The sequence below is a fragment of the Cydia fagiglandana genome, chromosome 24 (genome assembly GCF_963556715.1).
Source record: "Cydia fagiglandana chromosome 24, ilCydFagi1.1, whole genome shotgun sequence".
Taxonomy (NCBI): Eukaryota; Metazoa; Arthropoda; class Insecta; order Lepidoptera; family Tortricidae; genus Cydia; species Cydia fagiglandana.
The window spans coordinates 7,882,629-7,906,314 of record NC_085955.1 but is presented as its reverse complement, the minus strand read 5'-3'; the positions used below and the strand labels follow the sequence as shown (position 1 = coordinate 7,906,314).

At 40.8% G+C, this 23,686-nt stretch overlaps 3 protein-coding genes across 3 annotated transcripts in view; 1 reads left to right on the top strand and 2 right to left on the bottom strand.

Moving 5' to 3' along the window:
• The window catches only part of LOC134676435 (exportin-7-B), an 84,475-nt gene extending 70,821 nt beyond the window's left edge, over window positions 1-13,654 (top strand). The window contains 4 exon segments of the mRNA XM_063534831.1: window positions 197-274; window positions 6,693-6,793; window positions 7,786-8,000; window positions 9,621-13,654. Of these exon segments, the coding sequence (XP_063390901.1) occupies window positions 197-274; window positions 6,693-6,793; window positions 7,786-8,000; window positions 9,621-9,717 (491 nt within the window). The 3' untranslated portion in view covers window positions 9,718-13,654.
• A 3,483-nt stretch (window positions 13,655-17,137) lies between these two features.
• On the bottom strand, window positions 17,138-18,351 carry LOC134676682 (oocyte zinc finger protein XlCOF26-like). Its single transcript, XM_063535081.1, has one exon. The coding sequence runs from the start codon at window positions 18,349-18,351 to the stop codon at window positions 17,275-17,277; it is 1,077 nt and encodes a 358-aa protein (XP_063391151.1). The 3' UTR covers window positions 17,138-17,274.
• Window positions 18,352-19,144: 793 nt separating this feature from the next.
• Window positions 19,145-20,833, bottom strand: LOC134676681 (zinc finger protein OZF-like). The gene is made up of 2 exons (XM_063535080.1): window positions 20,785-20,833; window positions 19,145-20,285 (listed from the first exon to the last, which is right to left on the bottom strand). Exons 1-2 carry the CDS (start codon window positions 20,831-20,833, stop codon window positions 19,180-19,182), a joined length of 1,155 nt encoding a protein of 384 aa, XP_063391150.1. The 3' UTR covers window positions 19,145-19,179.
• Between the last annotated feature and the right edge of the window lie 2,853 nt (window positions 20,834-23,686).

The following is a 23,686-nucleotide window of genomic DNA, read 5'->3' as shown; positions in this document are numbered from 1 at the left end:
AGCGACTACATAGACGCTAGCGGCATCATTGGTCAACGATCGCGTTACTCTCTCAATGAAGATATCCGATGTGGAGTACGGAACACATAATAAGTAAATATGTATTTATGTTTAGATTGTACTTAAAATAAAGAAAGATACACCTGTATAAAATAAAATAAAATAAATTGAATTGATAATGGTTGTGTTGTTGCAGACACGAGTGTGTGCACGGGATGCTGCGCGACGCTGGACCACATAGTCACATATCTATTTAAGCAATTAGTACAGAAATGTAAGTATTACTTCTCCATCTATTATTAAGAGAATAGCGGACGACCGCTTCTTCACACCAAAAAGGATAGATAGTATAGAGGGATCCTGTCATAGTAAATTTTGTAGTTACTGTAAATTTACTGCCATCTATCGACACACGACTAAAACTCAAAATAAACTCGTATTAAATTATCAAGAAAATGTATATATGTATATGGATAAATGATTTTATTTAGAACTGACATTATAGAAAAAAAAACCGGCCAAGTGCGAGTCGAACTCGCGTTTCTAGGGTTCCGTACATAAGTCCGACTCACGGTTGACTGCATATTTCTAATAGGTTTTCCTGTCATCTTTAGGTAAAGAATTATTTTGTGTATTTTTTTTCAAAATTATAGACCCACTAGTTTCGGAGATAAAAGGGGTCCCCCCCCCCCCCCGCCTTGGTCATTTTTTGACTATTTTCTTAAATAACTTCGAACCTATATATTTTAAAATTATTTAAAAAAAAACATGTCCATTTTTGGGTTACTAATTTACATATGCGCACGAAATTTCAACTTAATTGGTCCAGTAGTTTCCGAGTAAATAGGCTGTGACAGACGGACAGACAGACGGACGCACGAGTGATCCTATAAGCATAAGGGTTCCTTCTTTTCCTGTTGAGGTACGGAACCCTAAAAAATGCACCATTTGATGTGTATTAATTATAACTATGTCCCTTCGTTTGACCAAAGAGAATTTAGTATAGAGGCGGATTGTCAAACTAATTTTTGTGGCCACAGTAAATTTACTGATATCTTTCGACACTTGAGTTTGATCCTTGTTCTTTCACTGATATGTGTTAAATTTGTTAAATGTCAAAAAGTGTCGCCATCTACACGAGCATAGGCCAAAGGTATGGCTAAGCTAAGGTATATCTCTAGGAGCGTAAAACAATAGTAAAAAGCTTTTAACTCTCATAATTATTGTTAAATCAACAAAATCTAACGAACGGGCATAGCTGTGGTAAATACCTCAAATTGTATTAAAACGTTTTCTATAATATTAATATCCATAGAGGAAAATGGGGACAACGTTTGTATGGAAATAAGCGGTCGTCCCCTTTCCTCTTAATATCACACACCACTGAACAAAACAATAGGGTATTTTCCTACTAGTAAAATCAGTTACTTTTTTAGAGCTGTTTGTGAGCTGTGATGTATGTACTTATGTAGGTAGGTATAAAAATGAGTATATGTACCCACCCACACTATCTATAATAAAATAGTCTTGCATGAACGCCATTGTGTTTCATTTAATACATTCTAACTGGCGACGAATCGGTGAATTTTGGTCGAAATTAGTGATCATGCCTTACGGAAAGGTACACGAATTTGATCTACATGGTCGAGGGAATTGGGACGCGTACGTACGGCTCGTGGAACAGTATATTTTACTAAATGAAATAAAAGAAGAGTTCCGCGTGGCCACGTTAGTAACGCACGTCGGCTCTGCGACCTACGAATTGATGTGTGATCTGTGTGCACCTGACCATCCAGAAACAAAGGACTTCAAAAGCCTAGTGGAGCTTGTAAAAAACCATTTGGATCCTAAAAGGTCAGAAATAGCCGAGAGGCATATTTTTCGACAGCGGCGGCAAGCGGAAGGCAAAGCGATTGGAGTTTTCCTGCAAAATTTAAAACATCTTGCGACATATTGCAACTTTGGTACAAAGCTGGAGGAAAATATACGCGACCAATTCGTTTCGGGCCTCAGAAGTGAAGAGATGAGGTCGCGCTTGTTCGCGGAACCCACATTGGATTACAAAAAGGCGGTGGAGTTGGCGCTCGCATTGGAAGCGGCCGAGCGGCACGCCGAGACAGCGGCGACCGGCGGCGGCGGCGGCGGGGCGCCGGCGGCAGGACTCGGGCAGGGCGCGGCCGGCCTGCACCGCGTGGGCCAGGCGCCCGCGGCGGCCAAGCGGCGGCCCGCTTGCTGGCGCTGTGGCCGGGACGGACACGCGCCTAACAAGTGTCGCTACAAGACATATACTTGCAACCTGTGCAAGGACAAAGGACACTTGTCTACAGTGTGTAAGAAAAGTGAAAGTGCCGGCAGGTCAAAGTATCAGAACTACATTGATGGTGATAGTTCGGACGACGATATGAGTGATGGTATGTACAAGATTCTATCAGTAAAAAGTAAGATAAAAGATGGACCTTATCATTGTGAACTTAAGGTTGACAATTGTAATATTTTATTTGAAATTGACACGGGCAGTAGAATATCGGCGATATCAAAACAATTCTACGATAAACATTTTTCATATTTAAATTTGCAAAAGAATGACGATAGGTTCCATTCATATACGAGAGTACCCATAATTCCACTGGGGTACATCAGTGTGCATGTGACGAGCGGGAGTGAGTCAGCTGATTTACCGTTGTTTGTTATTGAGGACGGCGGCCCGCCCTTGTTAGGCCGATCTTGGTTGCGTAAATTAAATCTCGCTTCGATTAAAATAAACAATATATCTGACAACAATGACCCACTGGTGCTTCAATTAAAAAATGAGTTCCCAGAGGTCTTTGATGACAGATTAGGTACTTTTAAAACAAAAATACAATTGCATTTGAAAGATAGTTCTCCGATATTCTGCAAAGCCCGGCCGTTGCCATTAGCGCTGCGTATGCCAGTCGAACGTGAGCTTGAGAGGTTGCAATCAGAAAATGTTATTTATAAAGTCGACACCTCTGAATACGGGACGCCCATTGTTCCCGTAATCAAGCGCGACGGTTCGATTCGCATATGCGGTGACTACAAGGTCACTGTAAATAAGTGTTTAAAAGAGTTTCACTACCCCTTGCCACGCATTGAACAACTATTTGCTGCTTTAAGTGGAGGGGAAAAGTTCACTAAATTAGATTTAAAGAACGCATATTTACAGCTGGTTCTCGATGATGACTCACAGCCTCTAACCGCTATAACAACACATGTAGGTACTTTCTTGTACCGACGGGCTCCATTCGGAATAAAGTGTTTGCCTGAAATATTTCAAAAACTAATCGAAGAGACGCTTAGCGGGTTAGAGGGCGTAGTGGCCTTTATCGATGACATTTGTGTTACTGGTAGAAACAAAGACCATCATATGAAAAATTTGAAAGCGGTTTTAACTCGACTGAGGGAAGCAGGGTTGCGTATTAAATTCGAAAAATGTGAGTTCTTTAAAGACGAGGTTTGTTACCTCGGTTATAGGATAAATAAAAATGGCCTTCATACGGACAAAGATAAAATAGCCGCCATTGAAAATTTACCTGTGCCACAAAATGTGTCACAGCTCAGAGCCGCATTGGGTCTTGTCAACTATTATTCACGATTTATACCCAATATCAGTACTATTTTACACCCACTGTATGCTCTACTTGCCAAGGGAAACCGGTGGCAGTGGACACATTTGTGTGATCAGGCTTTCAAACAAGTCAAAGGTGAGTTGCTAAACAGTCCAGCGCTGGCACATTACGAGCCGTCGCTGCCGCTGGTTCTCTGCGTGGACAGCAGTGCCTATGGACTGGGCGCTGTGCTGGCTCAGCGGTATCCTGACGGGACCGAGCGCCTCGTGTGCTGCGCGTCGCGCACGCTTAGCGAGACCGAGCGACGCTACAGCCAGATAGACAAGGAGGCGTTGGCCATCGTGTACGGAGTGAACAAGCACCACCAATACCTATTTGGCCGTAAGTTTACCCTTCGAAGCGATCACAAAGCGCTCACATACATTTTTGGTCCGAAACATGGCATACCTCAGACGGCCGCGAGCCGCTTACAAAGGTACGCAGTGCGACTGGCAGCATACGACTTCACCATAGAATTCGTATCGACGGACAAAAACGGTAATGCGGACGGTCTTTCCCGTCTACCGCTCCCTGCAGGGTCGAGGAAAAATGACGAAGACGACGCGGCATATCTACACTTCGTGGAAGAAACTTTCCCTCTTAGCCATAGGGACGTGGCGAGGGAAACAAAAAAAGACATTACACTATGCAAAGTGTACGGGTACGTCATGAGCGGGTGGCCTTCAGATACGGAAATCGAAAATGAAAAACCTTATTTTCACCGCAAGGACACGCTGCACATCGATCATGATTGCATAGTATGGGGGTATCGGGTAGTTATCCCCAGCAGTCTGCGGGCACAGGTGGTGGAGGAGGTTCACGCCGGTCATGTAGGTATGGTGCGCATGAAACAGATTGCACGAGGCTACGTGTGGTGGCCGGGACTGGACGCCGACCTGGAGCGGCGCGCACGCTCCTGCGACGCCTGCCGCGCTGAGTTGGACGCGCCGCCGCGCGCCACGCCCGCGACGTATGCCTGGCCCGCCGAACCCTGGGTAAGACTTCATGCCGACTTCTTACATCATAATGGTCGAACTTATTTCCTCCTTATCGATGCCCATTCGAAGTGGATCGAAGTATTCTCAATGACGAGCGGCACGACAGCCGCGCACGTGACGCTCAAGTTGCGCGAGGTCTTCGCGAGGTACGGGTTACCCATACAACTCGTCACTGACGGCGGCCCACCATTTACGTCCCACGACTTCGAAATGTTCTTACAAAAAAAATGGCGTCTTCCACGTTGTCACAGCTCCATACCACCCGTCAAGTAATGGAGCCGCAGAAAACGCAGTCAAAACTATTAAAAAGGTACTCAAAAAGGCCATAACCGAAGGTGAGAACGTAGAAACCGCCCTTTTAAAATTTTTACTGCAGTATCGCAATAGCCCGCACAGCAGCACGGCACGCGAGCCCGCCGTGGCAATGCTGGGGCGGCGGCTGCGCACGCGCCTGGACCTGCTGCGCGCCGGCAGCGCTGCGCCCGCCGCCCGCGTGCAGGCGGCGCAGAATGCACAGCTGCGCCACGCCGGCGGGACCACGCGCGAGCTACGCCAAGGGGACCAGGTATTGGTTAGAAATTATTCTAAAAATGGTCCAAAGTGGACAGAGGGCTCAGTAACAGAGCGCACTGGCGCTGTGACATATAATGTGAAGGTTGGCGAACAAGACGGGAGCAGACACATAGACCAACTTATCAAAAGAAAAGTAGTACGTTACTCATTACCCAGTGACAATTTATCTTCTGAACCCGATATTCCCCTGCCTTCACCGAGCCAGCAAAATGAAATTCTCTCCAGACCAGAGTCCCCAGAATTTAAAGATGCAGAAGCATCATGGGAAAAGGATGAGTCGAATAGGGCCCTACTGCCCCCGCCGGGCACGCCGGCCCGCGAGCCGGTCGCGAGCACGGAGCAGGCGAGGGCGCTGCGCCCGCGTGCTAAAATCAATTATAAAATTTAGGTAAGCACGAGTAGGTAAGATAAACGCATAATAACACCATTCATAAAAAAATATAAAAAAAAACTGCTTTTTTTTTATCTCCGTCCGTATGTAAATTTAATATTAATAGTGAAACAAAATAAATTAATGAGAATATGTATAAATACATCTAATTAGTAATACTCGTAAGATACAGAGGCATTATTATACTTCATAAAACTGTAAACATGTACAAAATTAACTAAGGCTGCAAATACCTAATAGAAATTTACCACAATACCCAACCCTATTCACTCAAGTTAAAAGTAGTTATAAGTATAAAGTTGTGTTTAATTTACTAAGTACCTAGTTTTTAACGTTTAATTAAATAAGTAGTTTATTCTACCTCACACCTGTCAAGAGAAATAGATACGTATTACTGTGTATAGTTATATGTAGATAAGAGTAATGTACTAATCATAGTTTGGTAAATCTTGTATTACTTAACACATAAGGTGCCGACTGATGTTTGTATGTGACTGGATAGTAACAAGCACTTGTCGTTGTTAGAAATCAATTATTATTAAATGTACCTTACGGCGCATATCTATAAGTCTCTATTTGGTTTGTTAAATTGTTACCTGCTTTGTTTCTTATATCTTTCTGAGAGGAGGAATGTGATGTATGTACTTATGTAGGTAGGTATAAAAATGAGTATATGTACCCACCCACACTATCTATAATAAAATAGTCTTGCATGAACGCCATTGTGTTTCATTTAATACATTCTAAAAACGATTTGCTAATATGGAATTTATATGAAACATTACATCGTGACGTCACGGTCAACTCACCTACTTTTTATATTTCTATCCGATTTATTAAATAGAGCTTGTTTTTAAAAATAACTCCCATCTGTGTTTTCCTAATAATTATCTGGTGCTTTATTTCATGCATGGTGTAAAATAATTTATTTTAAATCCATAAAATACCCTATTGATGAATTAAAGATAATATCTTTACAGAAGTATGCTTAAAGCATACCTATATTTATTTCTGTTAAAAATCCTAACTAACCTTTTTTTTTATAAAACTTAAAAAGCTTTTGTTTTAAATTTATATTCGAATAATATTTGCTTTGTTTTTCAGCAAGCAACAAAATCCCTCACGGGCGGCAACCGGAGACGAGTAACATGTTCATACAAGTCCTGCAGCAGCGGCCGGAGATCATGCAGCAGCTTCTGGCCACGGTGAGATTTGGTTGAGCAACCAACTACGACACCCATATTTACAGCCGTATTCAAACAAGTGTCAAAAGTAGGGTTGCCATAATTAGTCGGAACAGGCCGCGTAGCCAAGATGCCAATAGCTTACGCTCCGTAGCGATCGAAACGCAACTGTCACTGTCGCGCTAGTATGGAAGCGTGATAGAGAGACATAATGTTCGTTGTCGAAGCGATGGTGATTGTAACCTTGGCTAGGCCTGATGGGACGGTATTCTAGAGCACAAACTTTTTTACCTGAGAGCCATATCGCCCTCAGGTAAAAAAGCCACCGAGGGGGGGGGGTGTATCTGGTTGCTGCTGTGTGGAGAGCCCTGCCCTTAATACCCACACTAGGCAGACCGGTCGACAAAATACGAGACAAAAACGGGACCAGTAAAAATAAGGGACGTGATACTTAAATACGATGGCAACCGTAGTCAAAAGTGATGTCTTTGTTTGAAGAAACGTCAATTGTGACACTTGTTTGACACTGACATATCCGATCCATATCGTTTCAATATCTAGTATTTGACGTATCCCATTGTTCGAATACGGCTGTTAGCCGTATTATTTTGTATGGAGACGGCCGCTATATGACGGCACTGAGCTTTACCCGGGGTTAAGCGGTTAAACCATTAACCCAGTGTCAAATTGTACTGATAACCGTGGTAACTCCAGTTTTAACCGGTTAACCCCGGGTTAGGGAATAATGCAATGTCCCTGTTTCCTAGGATAGCTATATGACGGCACCGCTATCTTAGGAAAACCGATCTTTAGTCTTTTAGATTTGAAATTTAAGGTAACACTTTAATTTCTGTAAACTGTAACTTTTTTGTGAGTGGAAAATAATAATAGTAGGCTAAGGTTGACTGGTAGAGAATGCCTTATGGCATTAAGTTCGCCTTTTGTACAGTGTATTTCCTTATGTGCAATAAAGATTAAATAAATAAATAAAATATTTTATATTTCCATGACAGGTCCTAAACGTGATAATGTTCGAAGACTGCTGCAACCAGTGGTCCATGTCGCGGCCGCTCCTCGGCCTCATCCTCCTCAACGAGGAGCAGTTCAGCCGCATCCGAGCCGAGATGATCGCCCAGCAACCAAGAGACAAGCAACCACAGCTAGCGCAGTGGTTCAGCGGACTCATGCAGGGGATCGAACCCAACCTGCTCACCAAGAATAGGGACAAGTGAGTAATGATGATACAGCAACCAAGAGACGAGCAACCACAACTAGCGCAGTGGTTCAGCGGACTCGTGCAGGGGATAGAACCCAACCTGCTCACCAAGAATAGAGACAAGTGAGTAATGATGATACAGCAACCAAGAGACGGGCAACCACAACTAGCGCAGTGGTTCAGCGGACTCATGCAGGGGATAGAACCCAACCTGCTCACCAAGAATAGAGACAAGTGAGTAATGATGATACAGCAACCAAGAGACAAGCAACCACAGCTAGCGCAGTGGTTCAGCGGACTCATGCAGGGGATAGAACCCAACCTGCTCACCAAGAATAGAGACAAGTGAGTAATGATGATACAGCAACCCAGAGACGGGCAACCACAGCTAGCGCAGTGGTTCAGCGGACTCATGCAGGGGATAGAACCCAACCTGCTCACCAAGAATAGAGACAAGTGAGTAATGATGATACAGCAACTAAGAGACGAGCAACCACAACTAGCGCAGTGGTTCAGCGGACTCATGCAGGGGATAGAACCCAACCTGCTCACCAAGAATAGAGACAAGTGAGTAATGATGATACAGCAACCAAGAGACGAGCAACCACAACTAGCGCAGTGGTTCAGCGGACTCATGCAGGGGATAGAACCCAACCTGCTCACCAAGAACAGGGACAAGTAAGTAACGATGATACAGCAACCACAGCTAGCGCAGTGGTTCAGCGGACTGCATGCATGTATAAATCGGATAACAATGCAATATTATGGTACCATTGAGCTGATCTGATGATGGAGACAGGAGGTGGCCATAGGAACTCTGTGATGACACATGACAACCAAATTGTGGGTTTTTAGAATTGCCTCGATGAGTGTTAGTTGTCTGTCGTAAGAAAAGTACAGTCAGTGATAAAAGCTAGTACCAAAAATGAAATTTTTGCCAAAAACTTATTTTGGCCACCCTGTATAATTACATACCATAGACTAGGTATCCTCTAGACGGAGTTTAAAGCAATTATTTCGTGAAACCGATGCTGCCAAAAATACTGGTGTGCGGTACGAGGTGAGCGAAGTCCCGTACCGTGATTGGTCCGTTCAAAGACACGGGCGTCACACAAAGACACTTTTGACTCGAAAATGGAGTAAAACTACCGTATTTGTGGCAGAGGGGGTAGAGCTACTATGCTCAGTCTGAAGGATCTCTTGTCTGTGTTACATATTACATACTTTTACTTTTCTACTTTAACTAACTGATTATTGTGGAATGAAATACAAGAAGCGCTGGTGGCCTAGCGGTGAGAGCGTACGACTTGCAATCCGGAGGTCGCGGGTTCAAACCCCGGCTCGTACCAATGAGTTTTTCGGAACTTGTGTACGAAATATCATTTGATATTTACCAGTCGCTTTTCGGTGAAGGAAAACATCGTGAGGAAACCCGACTAATCCCAATAAGGCCTAGTTTACCCTCTCGGTTGGAAGGTCAGATGGCAGTCGCTTTCGTAAAAACTAGTGCCTACGTCAAATCATGGGATTAGTTGTCAAGCGGACCCCAGGCTCTCATGAGCCGTGGCGAAATGCCGGGATAACGCCAGGAAGAAGAAGAAGAAGAACTAACTGATTATTGTGATATTCCAGATTCACGCAGAACCTGTCGATGTTCCGGCGAGACATCAACGAGCTGCTGAAGGGCGCCGTCAGCGGAGCCGCCTGCAACGACATGATGACGTCATAGGTCACTACACACACACACACACACACACACACACACACGCACACACACACACACACACACACACAGGACACTTGTACGCAACTCACACGTGTAAGAGTGCAGTGAGTGAACTAAAGGCGCCTTAGGTGCAATAGGTCCAAGGTTCAAATACAAGATAGGTACTGTCAACCGTGTTGAATGGGGATGACTGGATTGATATCACTTAAAAATAAAAAAAAATATACACAATTAAGACATTTCGTCGGGTGACAAGCAAAAGTCACTAACTCTTCTTCCTGGCGTTATCCCGGCATTTTGCCACGGCTCATGGGAGCCTGGGATCCGCTTGACAACTAATCCCATGATTTGACAAAAGCAAAAGCATGATTTGAGCAAAAGTCACTAACTAACACCATTGAAATTATTGTACAATAAACCGTGCTACAAGTGCAATAAAGTGCATTGTTACTTTATTTTTTTGATAGTATATAGTGACTTTTGCTTGTCAACCGACGATTTAAAAAATATACACAAAACTATATAATTCGATTGAAAATAATAGTATATTTTGTTTGACACAATTTGTGTAGGTTATTATTAAGAAATTGACCGTAGTTCTGTAGAAAGCGACCAACTTTATTTTTGTCAAAGTGACTTACACCCTAACTCAGTGGCTTTGGTCGCTTTCTGCATTGATAAAAAAATTGAGTTGGTTGTTTTCTGCATAACTACGGTCAATTGTCAGACAAATCAAATTTAAGGTTTTGTCCCTATTCACCCCGGTTGACAGTCCCAGTTTTCCTAGTTCATTTTTTTTAGCATTAGAAATAAGGTAAACAATCTTGATGTGTCTTTTAATTGAAAACCACATTTAAAAAATTAAAAGACGTGTCAAGATCGCTTACCTTCTTGCAAATTCTTTCTAATGCTAAAAAAACGAACTATACTTACAAAAACGTTTTTAACATTGCCTCGCAAGGTACAAGTAATAGGTTTTACTACAGTGAAACATGAGCAAATGACGTTTTTTTTTATAACCAACACATTGAACTATTATTACTATAGTTCCTTTTTTTAGCATTAAAAAGAAGATAAAAAATCTTGACGTGTCTTTTTATTAAAAAAATATTGAAAAACGCTTTAAAAAATTAGTTTATATTACTTACGAAAGCAAAAGAATGTAAAAGATTGTATATGATTTATAATTCTAACATGTTTGCTGTGACTTATTTTTCAATGGTGATTTTTAATAAAAAGACATGGCTAAATCGCTTACCTTCTTTCTAATGCTAAAAACTCGAACTATAGTAATAATAGCAGGCGTGTCTCACTCCACGATTCCGTCGCTTTGCTACAGGTAGCTAAAAGTACATCCGTTCCACCCCAAATTTGGGGTTTGCCATAAGCCGCGCGTGGCGCTGTCGCCACCTAGCGGCCATATCTGTGCTGATCGTAACATACGCGTTTTGTTAGAGAGTGAGTCTTCTGTACCTAGTAATATTATTTATTCTGTGATAATAGTTCAATATGTTGTAAATAAAAAAATCGCATTTGCTCATGTTTCACTGTATCGTCACTTGCGAGTTGTTTTCCTTGTATCACAAATATCACAATAAAATATTTTCAGTGTATCGTTATACTTAAATCTGTAAAACACCGTAGTAATAGACCGTACCATTGTAATAGACGTTTTAGTACACTCGACATCAGATAAATCGGAGCGGAGCACCTTCGTGCTCAAATATATCTGAACATGCACTTAAAAATTTCGATAGTAGAGGCTTTGTTCAGATAGTTGTGAATACGTTGGCCGTGACGATATATCTGATGGCGTCTGTATCTGTACACTAATTGTGTGCTATGTGCGGGTGGTGTAGAGCATTTAAAACGGGTCATTTTCTATTAGAATTCCCTTATAAAGTCACCCGTTTTAATAGCTTCATTGAGGAGTGGTTAGATTTCGTCGTCGTGTCGAAATGTAATGGACTTTATTTTATATCGATGTATGTATTTCATTCGAGTGTTAGTGAGAAGCGAATTGATTATGATCGTATTGTGAGCATTAATAAATTTAAATGGTTTATGGTCAATTTACAGATTTTTAAGCAGATTTTGACCAATAGCTGAATTGAGTACAGTTTTTCTAGCATGGAAATCAAATCAGTTTCAAATCAAATGGGGTAAATTTTATCCCGTTTTATGAAATTACATCTTAAATGTAGTTAAATTTGAAATGTTGGAAACGGTTAACTGTACGTTTCAATCATTTTGTTGCTAAAAATTCAGGAATTAATATCACTGATAAAGTTTTTTTTTTAACTATGAGGTACATTGTCTACGGTGGTTATCTTCATAGTTAAAAAAAACTAGACTATTCATGACTTAAGTCTAATGTTTTATGTTTTACAATTAGTAACGGACTTTGGACAATTTTGTAACAACCTCCTGAAAGTTTTTTCAAAGCTAAGTGCATGCTAGTGATCCAAAAGACTCGAGGCTCTTAGCTCTTTTTTTAGGGCTCGCCTCATCTCTTGACGCCTAAAATATTTTACTAATTAAATAGGAATAGGCTTTTAGCCTTTTAGGCGTCAAGAGATGAGGCGAGCACTAAAAAAGCACAAAAAAAAAAACGGTCACCCATCCAAGTACTGACCACTCCCGACGTTGCTTAACTTTGGTCAAAAATCACGTTTGTTGTATGGGAGCCCCATTTAAATCTTTATTTTATTCTATTTTTAGTATTTGTTGTTATAGCGGCAACAGAAATACATCATCTGTGAAAATGTCAACTGTCTAGCTATCACGGTTCGTGAGATACAGCCTGGTGACAGACGGACGGACGGACGGACAGCGAAGTCTTAGTAATAGGGTCCCGTTTTACCCTTTGGGTACGGAACCCTAAAAAAGAGCTAAAAGGCTCGAGTCTTTGGATACTTTGAGTAAATAGCATTTCTTGTCTGAAGTGAACAGGAGAGACCGTTTTTTTTAACTGAGCATTGTTCGTAGAAGCAATTTTTAACTTTTCTATTTTTATTTATGTCCACGAAACAGTATTATACCATTACATGTTTGAAATATAAATATATTAAGGCGGTGGCCTAGCGGTAAGATCGTGCCGCTTTCAATCCGGTCGGGGGTTCAAACCCCGGCTTGTACCAATGAATTTTTCGGGACTTGTGTACGAAATATGGTTTGATATTTACCAGTTGCTTTTCGGTGAAGGAATACATCGTGAGGAAACCGGACTCATCTTTATAAGGCCTAGTTTCCCCTCTGGGTTAGGTCAGATGGCAGTCGATTTCGTAAAAACTAGTGCCTACGCCAATTCTTGGGATTAGTTGTCCAGCGGACGCCAGGCTCGCATGAGCTGTGGCGTGGCAAAATGCCGGGATAACGCGAGGAAGAAGAAATATAAAAATATAACTTGTTAATTTCAACACAGTGATGATTCGTCTTGATATCACTTCATCTAGCCTCGCTGGAATGCGTTTTTTTAAGGGGTATTGGGGTAAATTCCAAAATCATTAAATTTTATCAACCAATCACTCTAAATTATATAGTCTGGCAACCAAAGCGTCTTGGTAATGGTGCCCCTATACTGATAGTTACATAACTTTATATAACATTGTGTGACGGACTATCAATACTATCACACTGTCCTTGTCACACGATGTTAAATAACTGCCATAAAATAATTATAGGGGCACCATAAAATAATACTTTAAAATTCTCCTATTCCGTACTACATTATAGAAAAGTTAAAAATTGCATCGCATAATTGTTTTCCATCGTATTTTCTCGGAAACGTTCGTATTTGTCATGCTACTTCAGCCGACCTCAGTACTTTTTGTACCGAGACTGACTGAAATAGCAAGACACGTTCGTAAGTTTCCGTGACGATGGAAAATAATTATGCACTACATCAGTAAGGGCTTGTGCACAAATCACGCGAGGTTCGATAGGGGGAGGGGGGTCACGAAAAAATCACGTTGGGGGAGGGGGGTATAAGAAAACCTCACGTGTAATTTTCTACAGTGAACGAAACTAAAAAAAAACCTACCACATGAGTGGATACTTTTTCTCGGTTTCGTTAAACATAAATCTTCACTCTGCACTTCAAAATAGCGAGTCTATTTAACGAAAATAGAAAAATGAACAAGATTTTCTATATAAAATACTATTTATCTTAAAATTAGGTCAAATGAAAAAAATTCAAAAAAATACACGTGAGGTTGTGTGTGGGGGGTAGCCAAAAACCTCACCAAGGGGGGGGGGGGGGGTCAAAAAGTAGCCGAAAACACCTCGCGTGATTTGTGCACAACCCCTAATGGTCTGCATGTGACATGCCTTGAGGCGCCTAGTGTAACTGTAAAGTGTTGGTTCCGTATACCGTAGCCTTGTATACTTGGATGTTAGTATAGCGGCCGATGTAAATAGTTCATGAATACATTGTGATTTGTACAAAGTGCACACTGCTTTTATTTCCGTCCCTATATCCATATCCCAGCGGTCTAGCGATGGGCGAGTCGAGTTATCTGATTCGAATAATCCGAATCAACCTACAGATGAGTTGATTCGAATCAAGACTATTGGCAATCCGAATCAACTCTGCCACTAAACTGACTGGTAACTTGGTATCCGATCCGCTGACTCGGCGAATGAATCGCCAATTCACCAACTCTCCGAGCCGAGTCAACGCTACGCTAAGGCCATTCAAAAATAAACCTTAATTCGATAGCCCGAAGGTTCTTTTTACAACAACTGCCGCTTGATTCGCCGTTTCAATCCGAGTTGACTGGTACTATGACCATTCAAAAATAAACCTTAATTCCATAGCCCGAAGGTTCTTTTTACAACAACTGCCGCTTGATTCGCCATCCCGAGTCGAGTTCACTGGTAGTATGGCCATTGAAAAATAAACCTTAATTCGGTGTCCTGAAGGTTCTGTTTACAACAACTGCCGCTTGACTCGTTTGCGGCTCCGCGGCCCGTGACCTTGTCGCGAACCACGCAAACCGTCGAGTCGAGTCAGTTCGAATTTCAACTCGGATCAGTGGCCGAATCGATTCGAATGATTCGAATCGAAAAAAAGTGGACTCGTCACATCGCTACAGCGGTCAGCAACCTTTTAGCAGCCAAGGGCCATATATTATAGTAGTTCACGAAGTTGACGCGGGCCGCGCATTGGTGATATTTGTGACTTTAGCAGACATTTTCGTTTGTCAATATTACATACAAAATAGCTAGAGGCTCGCGGGCCGCTTGTTGCAGACCGCTGCTACGAGTATATCCCATAGAAGGTAGGATCCTATAGAAGTGGTATACGCGTGCCTCCGTGAGGGACAAAACATACGCATTGCGACACGGTTGAACGAATTTACGGTAGGGAATAAAAACAATATTACCTAGCTCTTTCGCTGCTACGCCTACTGCAAGATATATAAGACTATCCTGTTCGGTCATCCCCCCTCCCTCATGCCTGAACCATTTATATACTTTTCACGCCACTGTTCGGAAATGTGGCAATAGATGGTCTAAAACCAAGCTGGAAAGTAGGCAATAGCTGTAGCACCTGAAGCACCACTACTACAATGTTTCATTGTTGTCATCATCTGTCATTGGTGACAGTTCGCTACAGCAATGAGTATCATTTAAAACATAAAAATCAATAAAAGGTCTTTTTTTGCGCAACTTTTTCCTTCAAAAATAAAATTAGGTTATTTATAGCACCAATTTCTTGTTTAAAAAAAAAAGAAATATCAAAACCATTCACTTCATTTTTTTTTAACAATTATCTATTCAGTTCACGCTTAAGGCGTTTTTTACTTTTGTAGCTGTTTGTGGTTTTATTAGCAAAAACGCTTCTAATTGTAGAGTCGGTTTGAAGCAAATAATAGAAAAACGCCTCTTAAAAGTGGGAAAAAAAGTAAAAAAAGGCGGGATCTGAAAATACCTACTGAATTGGATAGTGTAAATTATGTTTGACTAAAAAATATAAGAAACGCGTATCTACGCTCGCTATAAAAATGAGTTCTTCTTGTGAAGAAAATGATATTCTTACGCCTACCGAAATTCAAGAGACAGCACAGGCAGTGGCTAGTAATTTGCTACCAGAGAAATCGCGGGCTAGTACTTATAGTTATGCAAATGTTTTCTTATTTCCTCGCAGTAGTCGTGAAAAGCACTATGTAATGCCTCGGCCGGAAACGCTAAAGATGGACTCGTATTATTCGAGGGCCTCCACTAACGTGTCGGCCCTCGAACTCACTCGTCCATCTTTTAGCGATTTTCCGTCCTCTCCTACTTACAATGTACTATACTAGATTCATGCTACGAGTATATCCTCTCGCGTCGAATGATAGTTATGCAGTGTGCGAAACAATATGAAATTAAGGGGCCCAGGCCGCGTAGCCAACATGCCAATCGCTTACGCTTCGTAGCGGTCGAAACGCAACTGTCTCTGTCGCACTAATATGAAAGAGTGATAGAGAGACACAAAGCGTTTCGTTGTCGAAGCGATAGTCACCTTGGCTAGGCCGGCTGATCCTGACATGTCTCCACATTAAAACAACTCGCTGCACCATATATATTATATTTATTTTAGCTCCATCAAAAGTTACATTTTTACATCATGACAAATAAATCTCTTCTATGGTTTCCATTCAATTGTTTCCTATCATAGAGGAGAGTAAAGTAAAAAACTTACATAGTTTTGATATAAATATAACTTGTGTTCGGTTGAAAACAGACAGTTAAATTTTTAGGGTTCCGTACCCAAAGGGTAAAACGGGACCCTATTACTAAGACTCTGCTGTCCGTCCGTCCGTCCGTCTGTCACCAGGCTGTATCTCACGAACCGTGATATGCTATGCTAGACAGTTGAAATTTTCACAGATGATGTATTTCTGTTGCCCCTATAACAACAAATCCTAAAAACGGAACAAAATAATGATTTAAGTGGGGCTCCCATACAACAAACGTGATTTTTGACCGAAGTTAAACAACGTCGGGCGGGGTCAGTACTTGGATGGGTGACCGTTTTTTGTTTGCCTTTTTTTGCATTAGGGTACGGAACCCTTCGTGCGCGAGTCCGACTCGCACTTGCCCGGTTTTTTTTATATTTACATTATTTACGGAGAGGAATAAATAAAAAAAAAAGTTTTTTGTTTTTAAACAGTCTACAAATATATGGATACACTAAATGTAAAAATTACGAAAATGTGGTAACATATTTTTTTAATCATTCTAAATAATGAAATGCTTATTTCATAAAAAAAAACGCGTCTAGGATTTTAGGAACAATCAGAACGAAAGGCCAAGAAAGAGACCCATTAATGTTTAGATCATACTGAGCAACTTTTACTATGGGACCAACCCCGAAATCGCGAAAAAAAGGATATTTCAATTTCAACATCAGACCAGCAAAATGTATGAAATATGCAATTTTTTTTCCGCGTTTTCGGGGTTGGTCCCATAGTAAAAGTTGCTCAGTATGACCTAAAAATTAATGGGTCTCTTTCTTTGCCTTTCGTTCTGATACATACTGTATGTCTTGTCTTTATAATTTGCATACATAACTTACTTTAGCGACAGCGACTGCCCCGCATGAGTGACCATATGATCACTCAGTTCCACCTTCCCACCGAAAACCAACGAACATACCTTACACTGGAAACTCTTCTGCTGGCTATACGAATGCTTCTTCGCATGCACGTTCAAAGTTCCCAGATCAAAGAACTTATCCCCACACACGGGACACGCGAATTTCTTCTCCTTCAAATGTACCCTATTCACGTGTCGATTTAGCAAAGACTTGCTTAGAAAAGTTTTAGAACACTCCTTGCAAGTAAATTCCATCTTCATATGAGTACTGTGCAAGTGCAAACGCCGTAAATAATGCGAACCGAACATTTCATCACACTTGTAGCATTTAAAAGACTTGATGTTATGCTCTTTATATTCATGGCTAATTCTATTGGCATCCAACTTAAATTTCTCGTTGCAATGGCTGCATTTGAAGTCGGAATTAGAATGATGCGACTGCACATGCTTTCTTAAACTGAAATCTGAGAAAAAGCTTTCACCGCACGCCTCGCAAATGCGCTTAGTGCCTTCCAAATGAGCTTTATTCATATGAGAGTAAAGCATGCCGAAAGACTGATAAGATTTAGCACATTTCAGGCAAGATATCTGATTGTCAGCTAGTTTGAAAGGCAAGAAACACTCCTGCTCTATATCTCCAATTAATTTATGGCTTTTTAAATGTGAAACCAACCCTTCTAAGCTGTCATCTTCATGTTTACACTTGAGGCATTTTAAAGTTTCTCCGATATCAACTTTTATGGGTGCGAAGTCTCTAGTTTGTGTTAAATGCTTCATAATGGCCAGGTTTTGGTGAGTCCTAGTATGTGTCCTTAAGCAGGTGGCCTCTGTGAAGGTGTAGTGGCAGTAGAAGCAGATATAGCGGTTGCCGCGCCAACGGAAGGGAAGGAGGGAGGAATGGGTGAGGACGGAGTGGACGTAGCGACGTGCAGCTGCCTTTTGCCATTCGATTTGCGTTGGTACTCGGAGTTCGTGCTTCTTTGGATCTGTGGATTTAAGATAGATCCGAATGAGTTTTAGACAAAATTGCAAACAAGTATCAGAAGCACACATTCATGCTTCTGTTCCTGTACTTCCTGTATAGGAATTTGATAAACGAAAAAAAATGTGGAATGAGGAAACCTCTAACAACATATAATTTTAACATACCTATACAACAACAGCATATGAGTCGCTTAACTTCAAACTCGGGTAAATCCATCTGTCAGATTATGCGATTTTGGTATTAAGAAAAGGTAATAGGGTAGTTATTTGCTGAGAGGGTCGAATGGATTTACCCGAGTTTGAAGTTAAGCGACACATATGTTGATAATAAGTTCATATTCATATCTCAATAATATACGTAGGTATCAGAACATACACGGTAAACTATTCATATTTCTTGCTACCTGTTTTTCCGGTATATCTGACGGCACACTTAACGTCAATACAGATAAGTGTGGCTGGCCTTAGGGATATTTCGAGTGCTTCACTGCACTGACACTGTAAATGTATAAACTCATACTTATAAAGGCGCAAGGAAAGTCCTGAGGCCAAATTCGACACGTACAACTGTCAGATTTCGCATACACGTCAAATCAACAGTTGATTTTATTGCATACTGAGTGTTGATTCCATCAACGGTGGATAATATCATTTGGTACAACCAAAACTCAACTCTAAACTAAGGGCGGTTCGGTTTGGTTTGCTTGTCACCCTAACTGTGGATTGTTAATGTCTAATTTTGACATTGTACGTATTCGAGAACTTATGATTTTTCCCACATCAATGGGAGATCAACACGATACGTCAAACGTCGCTTGTCGAATAGGGGTCTAGTTAACTAGGTGTAAAATGAAAAACAAAGTTAAATCTACAACTGTTTATTTAAAATATTTTCTACTACGTCCACGTTTCATTATTACTGGAATGATGCACTCTCATATGGAGCTTGAGGCTCGTCCACTGCACGAACGACCGCCCGCACTCCTTGCACTGATACCTCTTGTCGTTAGTATGTATCCTCCTGTGGAACTCCAAGGTCTTCTTTCTTTGAAATGTTTTCTTACAGAATTCACACTCAAACGGTCTAGCATCATCATGCTTCACCATATGTCGCTTCAAATGATCTTTACTGAACACTTTATGTCCACAAATTTCGCAGGCAATGTTCCTTTCTTTCAAATGCACGCAGGACTTATGCAGAAGCAACTTGTTTTTCAACGAGAAAATCTTCTGACACTCGTCACATTTAAACTGCGCGCTTTTCACATCATGTACGATAGCTAAATGACGTTTCTTTAAGTATTTGCTGCCTAGAACTTCCGGACATTTAGGACACTTGAATTTGGCTGGAGTGTGGACTTTTTCGAAATGATAAGTAAGTTTGTACTGTGTAGAGAATGTTTCATCACACTCTTTGCAGTGATAGTTGCAATCGGACTTTTTGTCGTGTATTTTCCTATGGTTTTCCACGTTCGCTTTAGCTATAAATCCTTGTCCGCATATTTCACAAATGAACGGCTCAGATTTGGTATGATATTTATGTGTGTGAATTAAGAGAGGGCCGAAAAATCTGAAAGACATCCCACATTCAAGACAGGACATATCGTTATCAGTAAGAATGAATGGATAGCAACAATGTGAAGCCTCTTCACTTATTATAAAACCGTGTTGTTTAATATGGTTGAAGAAATGCTGTAAGCTGCGCATAGTTTCGCCGCATTTCTTGCAAGCTAGCTCTGACACGTCGAGTTTAATGCTCCCGCTTTTCGCCACAGTGGTTCTCAAGATAGTTTTGAGTTTGGCGTTCTCGTGTTCAGCCTTGGTGTGATGCTTGAGGGCCGAAGAGTCGGTGAAGGGGCACCCGCAGTAGAAGCACAGAAAACCGTTGGCTTGCCATTTGAAAGGAATGACGGTAGAGTTCTCTATCGTAATGGTGAGCAGTTTGGTCAGTTCCTCCCGTCTGCGGACCCCCTGGTCTGTGCTCTCTGAAATTAGATAAAATTCTTGTCACTTGGCTGTTGGCTGCTCTCTTTTGTATTTGGATAGCTCAGAAAGGTATTTTATAGATGGAAAGTCCAAAGGTACCTACGCAACACATAAAATTATGTTCACTGTTGCACTATTTAAAAACAAATCGTTGAATACACTAAGTTGAGCCAAAAGTAGATACCTACATTTTGTAAATTTACGAGTACTATCTAATCCGGTGGAATACAATAGGTATTATAGTTCAACAGGTAGGTAATTTTGTTCTGGTTATAAAACAAAGATCTATCTAATTATTTTGATTGAGTATAAAATCCTTACTTGTTAAATATTATAATTTTTGTTAGTTTAGTTTTTGAGTAGTGTAATATAGATTAATTATTTGTCCGGCGTCTAAACTTTTATTTACAGTACTTCCAACACCTTAGTACGTACCTATACCAAACCCCACTGCCAAATAAATAGCTAGTACGTAAATGGTAATAGGTCTACTAAAAAGGTACAGATGTTTATTACCTTTATATGTAAATACATGTTTATTTTCTTTACACTTATGTATAGACATTTAAAGATAAGAAATGATGTTATTAAACGATTCTTAACTCATTTAATTGATACACGCACATCACTTCGACTGTTTCTTCCCAATCCCGTGATGCACTCGCACGTGCACCTTCAAGCTGGTCGTCTGCACAAACGCCTCCCCGCACACCTCACACTCGCGCGGCTTGTCTCCCGTGAGTATCTTTTTATGTAACACCAGGGCCTTTTTTCGAGGAAACTTTTTCAAGCAGATATCGCACCCATAAGGTTTTTCCTCTCTGTGTTTAACCTTGTGCAACTTCAGATGATGATAATCAAATAATTTGTCTCCGCACACGTCGCAAACTTTAGTTCTTTCTTTCATATGTATCCTCCTATTGTGGAATTGTGGATATCTAGCTGACTTGCAAGCAGGAAGACTTTAGGACAACTGTCGCATTTAAACTCGGCTTGCCTAACATTGTGGACGTTGGCCAAGTGGGTTGCCTTTTTAAACGCGCTGCCTAAGGTTTGGTTACAAATATCACATGTGCTAACTTTCATATTGTGTATTCGCTTCTCGTGATTATCACGTTTGTGTCGAGTCGCGAAGTTCTTGCCGCATTGTTGCAGGTGTATGTTTTCTGATTAGTATCGTGAGCGCTTTGGTAATGTTTAGCTAAACTTTTCTTGGTAGCGTAGGTGACCCCACAGGTCTCGCACATGAACTGGCTCACTTTGTGCATTCTCAACGTATGCAGGAGTAGCTGATTGAAATATTGAAAATTCTCATTGCAAATTAGACATTTCATTACACTGTCTGATAATATGTAGCTGTCTATATACTTTTCACCACACCAGCTCGGAAAGGCTTACTTTGCACTTCAAAAACTGATAGCAAAGTTGCATTTTATTCACATGTGAGGCAAAGTAATCAAATGCAAATTTTGAGTTGTTTTCTTATGTTTGCTGGTAGAATTGACTTTTAAATGATGATTTTGGATGATAAATATTTAATAACATTCATTTGGATTTGATTTGGTTTGATTTTGTTTGATATTTTACATTTAATATTTGATTCGGGTTGGTGTGGTGAAAAATTTTGTGTTTCACTCGGGGGCAAATTTTGTTTAACCCTCGTGCTTTGAAACCCTCGCAACGCTCAAGATTCCATTTCTCGAACCACTCGGTACGCTCGTGGTTCAATTTTGGAATCGTTCGCTTGCTCGGGTATCAATATTAGCACGAGCGGTTAAACAACAACTTTGCCACCTTGTAAAACAAATAACTATTAAAGGTTTTTCGTTGTAAGCTTCCGTAAAATGAGTTAAGAAGTTTTTTAACGAGTTAAATTCGCTGTCGCATTTTTTACATTTTAACTCGGTAACATCTAGTTTGATAAAGCTTCTAAGACCATCTCCACATCGATTGATGTCAGTCAATATTTATAATAAAATTCCAAAGTCCATACAGGTAGAAACAAACATAAATAGATTCAAAATGCAACTAAAGTGACATTTAATTAGCAAAGCATATTACTGTATCCAAGAGTTTTTAAGTGAGAACTAAATGATCTAGTTTTAGTTAGTCTTAAATATGTTGCTATACCCTCGCAGGGTTCATGTTGAAACTGTACTTAGCCCTAAGATCCTCTGTACACATGAAATGCAATAAAATATATGAGTATGAGTTCTAAATTTCTGCTCGAGGTCTACATGAGTGTTGGTGTGATTTTTTAAACCGCTGGGCTTATGGAAGATTTTCTGGCAGAAGAAACATTTGTACGTGTTGCCCCAGGTCGTGAAGGGCATAGCTGTGGAGTTCTGTAGGATGGTGAGCAGGAGTTTCCTCATGCGACGTGTTTCGGCGGCAGGGTCCACGGTCGGCCCTGCAAGTAAAGTACCGATTGAGGGTGGATCAGGTGCGTCAGCCGCGACCACGACCAGTGAAACCTGTGTCGAAACGTCGGTAAATCAAGGTAGTTAATTGGATAAAATTCGCGTTAGACCCGTCTATAAATGTGAGTTAATACTATGTTATTCGCGGTCTTTCTCCAAGGGACAATAGTGGTCTGTTAAAAGTATCACTTTCTACTCAAGATTTTTTTACCCTCGTATTCCTCTTAAAACTTAAATCTTCTCGAGGCGAGGTGTAGGGTTGGAGCCGGTGTAGCTTTATTTGGCGTTCATAAGTTTAGTTACTTTTTTTTTCTGTTTATTTCTCACTGCACCCACATGGACGCTTTTCTGTTTCGCTTTACGGTTGACTGGTAGAGAATGCCTATAACGGCATTAAGTCCGCCTGTTGTACTTTTTGCATGTGCAATAAAGTTTAAAAATAAATACCTAAATAAATAATAAGCGCATTGTAATATGCCTACTTGAATAATAAACTATATTTATCTAAGTCTATGCGTACATGTACAAGTACTAATTAAATTAGAGTTCAAAAGCGCAAAAATTGGCTTGGGTAAACCTACACAAGAAAAATCAATAAATAAAATGTACTCTATTCATATCAGGTTAAAGTTAGATTTCCTTTGATAAGGAGGAAAACTTGCCAAGCAAGAGGCACCACCTCTACCTCTTATGATCTCTATCTCACAGTTCTCACACACATCTTTGGGCCAAATCTACTTAAACTAATACGGATATGATGGTCGTAATTGCCTGCGTCGACAGTTTTTGTTTCATTCAGTCGTGCGGTGTTAAAAAGAGATGTTCATGGTATCAAGTGGATTTTGTGGATCAAGTGGTTTTATATCATATCATACGTCATTAATATTTAGACAACCGTTCAGACTTAGAGTTATTCAATGTAATAAAACGTTCAGCCTTACGGCTCGGCCACGACATCGAGCGACTTGCGACGGCGGGAGCGATAACCATAGGTTGGA

Coding starts and splice junctions, on each gene's coding strand:
- LOC134676682 (XM_063535081.1), bottom strand. CDS start 18,351: ATGTGTGCTTCTGATACTTGTTTGCAATTTTGTCTAAAACTCATTCGG.
- LOC134676681 (XM_063535080.1), bottom strand. CDS start 20,833: ATGTCTATACATAAGTGTAAAGAAAATAAACATGTATTTACATATAAA. Junction 20,286..20,784: donor ACATGTATTTACATATAAAG/GTAATAAACATC, acceptor CCAAGTGACAAG/AATTTTATCTAATTTCAGAG.